Raw genomic sequence first — 12,984 nt, forward strand, 5'->3', positions numbered from 1 at the left:
GTAAAAAATCAAATAGAAGTATTTATATTTTATAATTTTTCCAGACACACAAGCCTTGTATTTGTAAACATCTACAAGTGTAAGTATTTTAATAACTAGAGGCCTGGTGCATGAAATTCATGTGGGGGCAAGGGAAGGAGGTGTTGCTCAGCCCAGCCTGCACCCTCTCCAATCTGGGACCCTCAAAGGATATCCGATTGCCCATTTAGGCCCAATCTTACAATCTAGGACTGCTGGCTCCCAATTGCCAGCCTGATCATCCCCTAACCACTCCCTGCCAGCCAGATTGATGCCTAACTGCTCCCCTGCCAGCCCAATTGCCCCTAACTGCCCTCCCCTGTTGGCCTGGTCACCCCTAACTGCCCTCCCCTGCCAGCCTGGTCACTCCTAACTGTCCTCCCCTGCCAGCTTGTTCCCCACAACTGCCCTCCCTGTAGGCCTGGTCCCCCCAACTGCCCTTCCCTGCCAACCCAGTCATCCCTAACTGTCCTCCCATGCAGCCTCATTGCCCTTAACTGCTCTCCCCTGCTGGTCTGGTCCTCCCAACTGCCCTTCCCTGAAGGCCTGGACGCCCCCAACTTTTCTCCTCTGCCAGCCTGGTCACTCCTAACTGCCCTCCCCTGCAGGCTTGATCGCCCACAACTACCCTCCCTTGCAGGCCTGGTCCCTACCCCCCAACTGCCTTCCCCTGCAGGCATGGGTCCCCCTCCCCCAACTGCCCTTCCCTGCAGGCCTGGTCACCCCCAACTTCCCTCCCCTGCAGGCCTAGTCACCCCTAACTGCCCTCCCTGCTGGCCTGGTCCCTCCCAACTGCCCTCCCCTGCTGGCCATCTTATGGCAGCCTTCTTGTGTCCACATGGGGGCAGCCATCTTGTGTGTTGGAATGACAGTCAATTTGCATATTACTCTTTTATTAGATAAGAGGATTCCTGTAAGATTTTGTTTGATAAAGGTTCTCCTCAAAAATATAAGCAAATATTGATAAAAGGCTATAAAAGGAGCTCAGGAAGTAATCTGATAAAGGGATAACACTTTATATAAATGCTGATAAAGCATTATGGAAGTGAAAAATTAAAAAGAATTACTACAGTTCTCATTTAATTCTCTCAACAATCCCTGTAGATAGTCTTATCATCATCCCTTGGGCTGACTAGGGCTCTGTGCAGTATTCCACTTACCTATACTATTTCTTCCCATCCTCACCACTGGTGGTATTTTAATACAATAACAGCACAATAAAAGAAGGCCCATATCAAGAGTTAGCTGTTTATCCTGTTGGTGTAACTCCCAGAAACAGGTGTACCAAGATTTGAATACAAAGATGCAGTATGGAGCTGAACTTGGGGGAGGAGTGGGCACAACTGGAGAGACATAGAAAAGGAAGGCAGAGGACTTAAGAGTCTTCCTAGTAGCCCTGGTCGGGTGGTGCAGTGTTGCCCTGTACACCAAAAGGTTGCAGGTTTGATTCCCAGTCAGGGAACATACTAGGTTGCAGGTTCAATCCTAATCAAGGCGTGTACGGAAGTCAGTCTCTCTCTCTCTCTCTCTCTCTCTCTCTCTCTCTCTCTCTCTCTCATCAATAAAAAACAAATCCTCAGGTAAAGATTAAAAAAAAAGAAGAAAAAACACACCAAGTACCAAACAAGTATTTACAAAATGAGTCCATTATGACATATATCTGACTCATTTATTAGCAAAATCTGATGGTGAAAGAAGGCAAAGAAAACTTTCATCTGCTCCATGGGATCCTATCAATCTGAACGGATGCCTACAAGGGTCTCAGATTTCATCTCAGATCTCAAGTCTCCTATTACCTTCCAACACTGATGGACAAAATGATAAACAAAAAATGGATAAAGGCAATATACATTACACAAGGCTTGTCTAGATAATTTAATTGTATTTTGCAAGATGTCAAGTAGCCATAACTAAAAATTCTAGGTGATGTACATCTGAAGATATGCTTTGACAAATACCAATTCTGCTGTATCATAGTAAAATATATAAGGCAAATGTCTTCAGAGAAGTGTGCACAGGCAATCTCAGACACAATCCTTTGGTCACATAACCCAATCACTAGGAAAAAAATTTCTGATTCCAATTCTACATTAGTATTTCAGACAGTTGAGATATACAAACCTAGAACCATTGCAAATATCACTAATTACTAATTGATCTACCACTTAAGAGGGTCAAACTATTATTATAGGCATTTTAATTAGTATACTTTAAGCACTTTATGTGCCAAGCAATGTGCTAAGGTTTGAACAAGAATGTCTTTTTTAATTTTCACAACAGATTTTTGAAAAGTAATATGTTAGTCTTTGAATTTTATGGTTGAAAAAAGGGAAGGCTAAACAAGTTAAGAAATGTTCTTAGATCACACAGCTATCAAATGGCAGCTACAATTCAAATACAGGAAGCTGCCTCCAAAGCCTGTACAGCTGTACTATTTAATAATGCGGATTTTTTTCAATAGATGGAGTTACACATATGTTGATACATATACGATTTGATATGTATGCTATTTTGTTGTATTGAAAACAAGCTTCAAAATTTCACATGTCAAATTTGCTCAAGGTGTTAACATCATAGTTATTTTTATGCTTAAAAATGTCAAATTTTGTGCCCCCAAAAGTGCATTTGTGGGAAGTTTGAATTCATTATTTTATTTTAAAGAAAAGTGCTGCTGAATATTTTGTAATTGAAATGCTCCATCTCAAGATACTTGTGAATGCTGGTTAAAATGCTTTAAAAGTGATGATTTCAATGTGAAAGACAAAGAATGTCCAGATCAACTGAAAAAGTTTGAAGACCAACAATTACAAGCATTATTGGACGAAGATGCATGTCAAACTAAAAAACAACTTGCAGAAAGATTAAACGTTACTCAACAATTTCTGATCATTTATAAGCAATGGGAAGGATTTTAAAGGAAGAAAAACAGGTGCCCCATCAACTGAATGAAAGAAAAATGGAAAACCTAAAAGTCATCAGTAAAATGTTGCTTCAACGGTACAAAATTTTGCATAAAATTGTGACTGGCGATGAAAATTGGATTTATTTTGAGAATCCCAAAAGTACAAAATCATGGGTTGGCCCAGGTCAACCATCAACATTGACTGCAAGGCCCAATCACTTAGGAAAGAAGAAACTGCTCTGCATTTGGTGGGATGAGGAAGGTGTGGTGTATTATGAGCTTCTAAAAACAAGTGAAACTGTTGATACTGATCGCTACCAACAACAAATAATCAGTTCGAACCACATTTCGATGGTGAAATGATCAGAATGAACCAGAAGACATGGCAAAGTAATTTTGCTTCATGATAACACAGCATCACACTCTTCAAAACCGGTTAAAGACACCTTAAAAGATCTTTCCTGGTAAGTACCGCGTTTCCCCGAAAATAAGACATCCTCCAAAAATAAGACCTACTTACAGGTTTCCTTCTGAGTGAAATATAAGGCATCCCCCCAAAATAAGGCGCCCCCCCCCCCAGGCTTAACATGAGAGATTTGATCCACTGATTCTGAAAGAAATGGAATCACAAGAAATTCACCAGGAAATTCAGGAATTGGATTGTTATAATGATGTTCCAGAAGATGATGACATGATTGTCATTGAATACATGAGTAAATTCTTGATACTGTAGGATTCACAGTTTGTCTGGTTTGTGTGGACAACTACAGTACTACCGTACCGTATACAGGTAATAAATTTCCTTTATTTTCATTTAGCAATAAATGTGTACCGTATTCTTCTTCATAGAAAAATAAGACATCCCCTGAAAATAAGACCTAGCGCATCTTTGGGAGCAAAAATTAATATAAGACAATGTCTTCTTTTTGGGGAAACAGGGTATTAACCCACCCACTGTATTCACCAGACCTTGCTCCTTCAGATTACCACTTGTCCCAATTGATGGCACACGCACTTTCTGAGCAGCACTTCAAAACATATGAAGAAGTGGAAAATTAGGTCTCTGAATGGTTTGCCTCAAAACAAGAAAAGTTCTATTGGGATGGTATCCACAAATTACCTGAAAGATGGGAGAAATGTGTAGCTAGCAATGGACATTACTTTGAATAAAGTACTTTTGATGTTTCTCTTGAAATTATCATGTTTTCTTTTATTACAAAATCCACATTATTAACCGATACACCTAGTAGTTTTACACTATTCTAGACTGGTACTGTACAAAAAATCATACAGTTCCTACAACCAGAGCAAATGAATCAATGAAACAAACAGAATTCCTGAAGAATATCCTAATGTCACCAGGAATGATACCACTTGCATCACTCTACACCAGCAATTTTCAGCTTTTTTTAAATCTCGGCACAAATCAACTAATCTGCGGCACACCAAAATATATATATTTTTGCCACTCTAACAAAAAAAGTATAATTTTTATTCATTCACACCAGGTGGTTATTGTGTATTGACTGTTGCTGTTGTTTTTTTGACAATCTAAGGAAAAAGAGGTCAATGCCACTGACTAGACAGGAATTGCATATTTTAAAAATTCTTATGGCACCCAGTGTGAGTGTGTCTGCTGCAGCACACCAATAGAAAATCACTGCTTTATACGACAGACCTCTCCTTTGAATTAGGTAATGAAATCCAGAGAGCTCTATCCATCAGAATCTTAACAGCTGACCATACCTATGGCAACACAAACCAGAGTACTATGCTCAGATGTAATGCAAGGAGATGAAAAATGAGAAATATACCGGTATATTGTTGAGGAATACAGAAATCTGAGCATCATAAATAGCTAGTTAGTAGTAGAAACCATGCCCTCTCTAACGATGAAACAAGCTGGAACACTATCTGTATGCAACTAAGGCGATCCTCAGGAAAAAAAAAAAATCTAATTTTCATTTGATCTGGCAGGAATGCACATATTATGGTGAACATGCTCCATTTCAAGATACGGTACTTGTGAACACTGGTTTAAATGCTTTAAAAGTGATTATTTCTATGTGAAAGACAAAGAACGTCCAGGTCAACCGAAAAAGTTTGAAGACCAACAATTACAAGCATTATTGGATGAGCCCATTTGCAAGCTATGAGGGCAAAACAGGAGGAACTCTCCCATCTAAATTTAAGGAAATACAGTGTTTCAGAGGCTGAAGAAGTCTCATCCATGTACAGTGACCTGTGAACTGGCTATGCCATCCAGTCAGGTTTAGGAAGCTGATATTCTGCCAAGGAAATCAGGGGTCCCACATCTAATTAAGGGTGGTGGAGTGGCAATAGAAGTAGGGGTACTCTCACATACTGCAGTATAACCTGATAAAACTCTTCTGAAGGGCAATTTGGCAATACACACCAAAAGATTTTTTTAAATATATACACATTGACTCTCCAATTCTATTTCTACTAATTTTTTAAGTAAATTCTATTTATACTAACTTAAGTAAATAAAAGTTTAATCAGAGATTTGGCTACCAGGATGTTCATATCAATGTGATTTATAACATTAGAAGGTTGGGACCAAGATATATGTACAACAAAAGGGTCCTGATTAAAATTCAAGTAACTCATCCATACAAAAGAATTCTGCTGTATTTATTAAGTGTTGTAAAATTAAATTCACATGGTAAAAGATTCATAACATGTTAAGTGAAAGGCAAATTATAAAACAACTAGAGGCCCAGTGCACAAGATTCATGCACGAGGGAGGAGGATCCCTCTCAGCCCAGCCTGCACCCTCTCCAATCCAGAACAACCCTGTTACAATCTGGGACCACTGGCTCCGAACTGCTCACCTGCCTGCCTGCCTGATTGCCCCCAACTTCCCCCCCAGCACCGACCTGGTCACCCCTAACTGCCCCCACCCCACCAGCATGGTCTCCCCAACTGCCCTTCCCCATTAGACTGATTGCCCCTTACTGTCCCCAACTGCCCCCTTACCAGCCTAGTTGCCCCTCACTGCCCCCCCATGCCATCCTGGTCGCCTCTCACTGCCCCCCGCCACCAGCCAAGTCGCCCCCAACTGCCCCGCCGCCCTGCGGGCCTGGGCACCCTATGCAGCCTGCTGTTCAGTGGTTTGGTTGGCCCACACTAACCCCCCTGCCAGCCTGGTTGCCCCACGTAGCCTGCTGATCAGTCATTTGGTCAACCCTCTCTGACCCCCCTGCTGGCCTGGTCACCCCATGCAGCCTGTTTGGTCATCCATTCAGTTGTGATGGTCAGTTAGGCTTTTATATCTACCCTGTTTCTCCGAAAATAAGACAGTGTCTTATATTAATTTTTGCTCCCAAAGATGCGCTAGGTCTTATTTTCAGGGGATGTCTTATTTTTCCATGAAGAAGAATACGGTACACATTTATTGCTAAATGAAAATAAAGGAAATTTATTACCTGTATACGGTACGGTAGTACGGTAGTTGTCAACACAAACCAGACAAACTGAATCCTACAGTATCAAGAATTTACTCATTTATTCAATGACAATCATGTCATCATCTTCTGGAACATCATCATAACAATCCAATTCCTGAATTTCCTGGTGAATTTCTTGTGATTCCATTTCTTTCAGAATCAGTGGACCAAATCTCTCATGTTTAGCCTGGGGGGGGGGGGTTTATTTTGGGGGGATGCCTTACATTTCACTCAGAAGGAAACCTGTAAGTAGGTCTTATTTTCGGAGGATGTCTTATTTTCAGGGAAACACGGTATATAGATATACAGAACATGATACCATAGTTTTTTAAGTTTCTATATGCATAAAAAAAGACTGCAATGTAATACATACAAATGTTAAAGAGGTTATCTCTGGGTGGCAGGATTATGGGTTACTTATTTTTACTTATCTATATTTTCCTACAATAAACTTGTATTACTTATATTTATAATGTAACAAAAATACACAGGTTGGCTGCGGTAACACTTTATTATAAATTTGTTAAAAATATAATTAGCTATCAATCTACAAGTATCAATAACTGAGATCAGATGCTATCAGAAACTTGTGCCTGGGAAAAAGTGCCAACTGAGGGTATAAAGCATAAAAAGAAAGATGAAGACAAAATCCACCGACTTCAAAATATTGTACATTCTAAGTTGAACACTAAGGGAAACATTCAATGTTTTTGCTGCATGAATGATTCTTTGTATATTCAGCTAGGCATTGCAAAGAAGCATGATGTCAAAAAAATTTTTTAAAGGTCTGCTTCACTATATTTCTAATTTCTTAAACTGTCAAGTTTAATGAGAAATGAAAACATCTATATTTAAATATAGTGATCATGAGTATGTTATTATGGTCCTGTGAGGAGGGTACCTCATGCCTCATATATCATCCCAGATTACTTTGATCCATTCCATAGGAATGCTTGCAATTGGATTAGCTGGGGTGTATAAAAACTCACTTATTCCTGTTCATAGGTCTACTTTAAAAAACAAGACCCTCCCTCAAAAAAGAAAAAGAACTGTCCAATCTTATACAGTTAAGCCTCACCTGACTGTCATTAACCCTTTCCAAGCAGTAGAAATTAAATAATACACAAGAAAAAGTAGAGAAAAGCAAACAATTGACAATGTCTGCATTTGGTAACATCCTTCCTCTGGCATCCCTCCACCTTCCTCTCTACCTTTTTTATTCCTACAGCATCTACCATTTCCTAGAAACAGCAACCCGTATGAATGTGAAAGAACTCCTGTACAAAATTTAACATAAACTATCAAATTCTACGCGCCGACATTCTTAAAAGGTGCACGTCTTATTTGTATCAATGGTTTCTTTGAATATACACATTTCATCAGGTAAAGAAACCTTTGGGATTTTATCTTAAAACCACTTACGGACATAATCAAAGGTCTGAGTATCAAACAAAGCCACCTATCCATAACACATCCTGTTCACAAAAGTGTCCCAGAAACTCAATATAAACAAAATCCCTCTGTTTATTTCTAGGAGATAATACTGTGGTTTTCCGTATCCAACAGTATGCCTTACATACCCAAGGCAATTATGCTTTCTTCCTCTACTCAAACAGAGCATCTGTTGCTAACACAACACTGAAGTCCAAGTTACTTTCACAGACAAAAGAGCAGCTGGTCAAACTAATCCATTTGCTGACTTGCCACCATCAAGCTTCTGTAAGACTGCCCAGTTAACTTAATCTCTATTGTCAGATTGCATGAATCAGAACTTCCAATCCTCCTTCAAATAGGATTTAACAACTCTTCTTTGGCACCATCATTTGAAATCATTTATAATAGATATTAAGACAGAAAACATACTTTAAAACTTAAGGATAAAGGTAACAAATGGCTGGACTGAATTAGAAAAATCCTATATAATAAAAGGCTAGTATGCAAATCAACCGAACAGTGGAACAACTGGTCTCGATGATGCACACTGACCACCAAGGGGCAGACGCTCAATGCAGGAGCTGTCCCCAGTGTTCAGTGAGCTCCAACAGGGGAGTGCCGTTCACCCAGAAGCTGAGCTCATGGCTGGCGAGGGCAATGGTGGTGGCAGGAGCTCAGTCATTTAGTCGCCCCTCACTGACCCCCCTGTAGCACTAAGGAGGTCTGACTGCCGGCTTAGGCCTGCTTCCCTAAGCCATCAGTTGGATATTCCCCAAGGGCTCCTGGACTGTGAGAGGGCATAGGCTGGGCTGAGAGGACCACCACCCCCCGACCTGTGCACAAATTTCGTGTACCGGGCCTCTAGTAGTTACATAATTTATCAACAAAAGGAGGAAGTGATTTTAAAGGTGAAATCGTGAACTTTATAACAATACTAACAGAGTTCTCATGGGTACTAGGTACCAAATGATTTTTAAAAATTAACAGGATACTCACAATAGCCCTTTGAGATAAGAACAATTATCATCTCTATTCTATAGATTATGAAATGGAGACACACTGCAAATTACCCATGCTCATTCAGCTCATAAATAGAACAGGAGATGTGGCTCCAAAGCCATCCTCTTAATAATTTAAAGCCCAAATCCCAAAGCCTTACAAAAGGTATATATTCAAGCAATCCTCTCTTTGCCATTTGCAATACCTAACCATTTTCCTTATACTGCCACTATTTCATTGTAATGTTTTATAATAGGAAAGAAAAATCAGGCCAGAGATGTATTACTTACTGCCTTATTTAAAGAGAAATAAATATTCAGTTTACCTCATTATTAATTGAAGTACAATGTGGGGCAAAAGTAGGTTTACAATTGCTTGTATGGAAAATAATACATAAATATATAATAATCCGATCTAATAAATGAGTAATATGCAAATTGACTGTCACTCCAACACACAAAGATGGTTACCCCCATGTGGTCAAAGATGGCTGCCCCCATGTTAACACAAGATGGTCACCACAAGATGACCAGCAGGGGAGGACAGTTGTAGGCGATCAGGCCAGCAGGGGAGGGCAGTTATAAGAGACCAGGCCTACAGGGGAGGGCAGTTGGGGACCACAGGTCTGCAGGGGAGGGCAGTTGGGGGTGACCACGCCTGCAGGGGAGGGCAGTTGAGGGCAACCAGGCCTGCAGGGGAGGACAGTTGGTGGGGGGCAGGCATGCAGGGGAGGGCAATTAGGGGTGACCAGGCCTGCAGGGGAGGGAAATTGGGGGGAACCAGACTGGTAAGGGAGGGCAGTTGGGGGTAATGGGGGTGGCAGGGAAGCAGTTAGGCGTCAATAAGGCTGGCAGGGGAGTGGTTAGGGGGTGATCAGGCTGGCAGGCAGAAGTGGTTAGGGGCAATCAGGCAGGCAGGCACACAAAGCAGTTGGGAGCCAGCAGTTCTGGGTTGTGAGAGGGATATTGGAAAGGGTGCAGGCTGGGCTGAGGGACACTCCCCCCCCCCTACATTAATTTCATGCACTGGGCCCCTAGTACAAGAATAAACTGTTTCATATAGTCAAAACTGTAAATTTACTTTTGCCCCACCCTGTATATAATTGATTCTGTAGTAATTTATTATAACAATTCATGGTTATAAGTATTAACACCAGATACTCATTTTAAGCTATAAAACAAGAGTTTTTTTAACTTAAAATCTTATTTGATACCACCAATAAAATTCAACACATTTCTAATATTGATAAATTGATTATCAAAGTTATCACAAATAGCTATATTCATACCAGTAAGAAAGAGCAGCTAATTCTTTGCTTCCTCTGGGGAAACCGCACATGGTATGTGTTGCTTCCTCTGGGGAAACCACACATGGTATGTGTTGGTACTGAGACACATCATGTTTGGAACGAAACTAATTAAGTTCAAATCTTAGCCCTATGGCTAGAGATATGATCTTGCAGGAGTCACAATCTCCTTGAGACCTCATAAAAGTGAGGGATAATGCATGCCCTGGCAAAATAAGGTGATCCATATTAAAATACTTTTTAAAATTATATTTTACAGCCCTAACTGGTTTGGCTCAGTGGATAGAGCGTTGGCCTGCGGACTGAAGGGTCCCAGGTTCAATTCTGGTCGGTCAAGGGCATGTACCTTGGTTGCAGGCAAATTCCCAGTAGGAGGTGTGCAGGAGGCAGTTGACTGATGTTTCTCCCTCATGGATGTTTCTAACTCTATCCCTCTCCCTTCCTCTCTGTAAAAAAATCAATAAAATATATTTTAAAAAATAATATTTTACAGCACATAAGAGTGTTTCGGTGCTTATTTTTAGAAACTTTAAAGACACTGTGTTTTCATAATGAATTCTTTTATCTGCTTTTTACAATGACCCTACAAAATATTCTTACTTCTACTGCATAGATGAGGAAAATAGATTAATCACAGTTAAGTGATTTGCTCCACATCACAGAGCCAGTAAACAGCAGCATGGATCCCAAGTCTCTGGACTCCAAGTCTTTGCCCTGCCATTTGCCCTGAACTATCTAATAATATCTGTTCAGTTAACATATGGCTTTTTTCTAAAAAGTTAAATCAGCTGTGAGATGTTTTACAAATTTAGGCAGAGCTGTTTTAAATGTCTACATATTCAAAATACACAAGCTGTAGCTTAAAAAAAAAAATAGCCATAGAAATAAAAACTGAGGATACCAAACTGAGTTTCAAGAGACAATGAAATCACATTCACTTTTGTGAAATACGCTAACAGCCAACACTTAACACATCCCTCCACTGTCCTCTCATGCCCCTAGTGCTCCTCGAGGAGGTGAGTCCAGGCCATTATAGGTCTTTATAGGTCTTTCCAGCGCTTTCTAGCTAATAATAGAAAAGAATGGCCGCTTGGATATGCCCTTGTTTTCCCCTGCTACATTATTAACAACTGTGTTTCCTTACATTACTATATTTCAACTACCATCCTCTAACAAAGAGAACAGGGTGGGTTTCTATATAGGGATTATGGCTGAATAGGAACAACTCACTTCTAACTGTATTCAAAACATGGGCTATCTTAAAAAAAAAAAAAGAAAAATTAAAATCTCCTTTCATTGGACCTGCTAGGTCTCTATATCCTTCCCTGGGCTTAACTTGTTCGGAAGGTATAAAACATGCCACAAATCACCCCTAAGGTAACAGTGACCAGCAACAGCGAACCGGCCAAGGAGGGTGCGACCGCTGCCCTGACAACTGGGAGTTTTTCCGTCAATTCAGCCACCACACCGGCCGCTGGGACCTGCCCGGGACCCGGCCGCGAGGGAGTGGGGACGTCATCTGGAAGGACGTCTGGTCTAGTTAGCATTTCATTATAGATTAGCATGGGTATCATGGAATAATAAAAAGAACATGGATTTGGAGTCAAATAGAAATGGATTCAAATCATGGTTCTTCTACTTCCTAGGTGGGTAACTTCTACGTCCGGTTTTTTAATCTACAAACTAGAAACTGAGTAAGATTGGGGGCCCCTAGAGAAGCAAGGGCTGGGCCAGACCCGGTGGAGGGAAGGGCGCCGGCTGGGCGTCAGCAGGTGGACCCCCTGTGCCTTGGTTTCTCCACCTGCTCAGGGGACAACCCTCACCCGTGCCGGGAGGCCTACAGCGCTGCAGCATTATTGATGGAGACAGAGGGACGCCTCCCTGTTTGCTTTAAGGGGCCGGGGCCCAGGACCCAGTGGAGGGCAGAGGCCGGCAGGGGTCACCGGGCGCGGTCCCCGCAGCCCGGCGGGCGCCCCTTGGCTCCCGCGCCGGGAAGGAAGGCGGGATGGAAGGCTGGACGGCTTCCCCTCCGCGGCCCGGCCCGGTCCCGGACCACGAGCCCACCGCCCACCGCCCACCGGGCCCGGCGCGCCCCGCCCACCCTCCGCCCGGCCCGGCGGGCCCGCGCCCCTCCTCGCTCACTTTCTGGGAGTCCATGGCCGGAGGCTGAGTCCGCCGGGCCCGAGGCCGCGATCGAGAGCCGCGCGGGGAGGCGAAGGGAGGTCGGACACGCCGGACCGCTAGCCGGGGCCGCTGTCCTGGGCCGCGCCGCCGCCTCAGCCTCAGCCTCAGCCTCCGCCCGCAGCGCTGCCGCCGCCCCGCCCCCCGGTCCGCGCCCCGCCCGCGCGCGCGCCGTTGTCGCCGCGGTTGCCAGGGTGAGAGGGCGGCGGCGGGGGGCGGGGCCGGGAGCGTCCGCGCATGCGCGCTGCTGCCGGGCGGGTCAGGTTGGACAGCGCTGGGTACCGGGAGGGAGTGATGGAGAGGAGGGACTGTGCGCCCCTCTGCCCCGCGGGTCCTTTTAAAAATATATATATTTTATTAATTTTTTTTTTACAGAGAGGAAGAGAGAGGGACAGAGAGTCAGAAACATCGTGGAGAGAGAGTCATCGATCAGCTGCCTCTTGCACACACGCACGCACACACACACACACACACACACACATACACACACACACACTGGGGACGTGCCTCTGACCGGAATCGAACCTGGGACCCTTCAGTCCACAAGCCAACGCTCTATCCACTGAGCCAAACCGGTTTTGGCCCGCATGTCCTTTGAAAGAGGCTCTCCTTCCCCGCCTCCCTCCATCCTCTTTCCATCACTGCAGGCCTTGGAATGGACCATGGGGCACCGA

General features: G+C 43.0%; 1 protein-coding gene across 6 annotated transcripts in view; it reads right to left on the minus strand.

The window, feature by feature from the left end:
* The window catches only part of FSD1L (fibronectin type III and SPRY domain containing 1 like), a 55,145-nt gene extending 42,688 nt beyond the window's left edge, over window positions 1-12,457 (minus strand). For 5 of the 6 annotated variants that reach the window (XM_084898678.1, XM_084898680.1, XM_084898679.1 and 2 more), the window contains exon 1: window positions 12,272-12,448. In XM_084898678.1, the coding sequence (XP_084754804.1) occupies window positions 12,272-12,286 (15 nt within the window). In that variant the 5' untranslated portion in view covers window positions 12,287-12,448. Of the gene's footprint in view, window positions 1-12,271 lie in introns of all 6 variants that reach the window. The other variant, XM_084898682.1, reaches the window with a different exon arrangement.
* Window positions 12,458-12,984: the final 527 nt, after the last annotated feature.

The sequence above is a fragment of the Pipistrellus hanaki genome (genome assembly GCF_964339955.1).
Source record: "Pipistrellus hanaki genome assembly, chromosome: 11".
Classification (NCBI taxonomy): domain Eukaryota; kingdom Metazoa; phylum Chordata; class Mammalia; order Chiroptera; family Vespertilionidae; genus Pipistrellus; species Pipistrellus hanaki.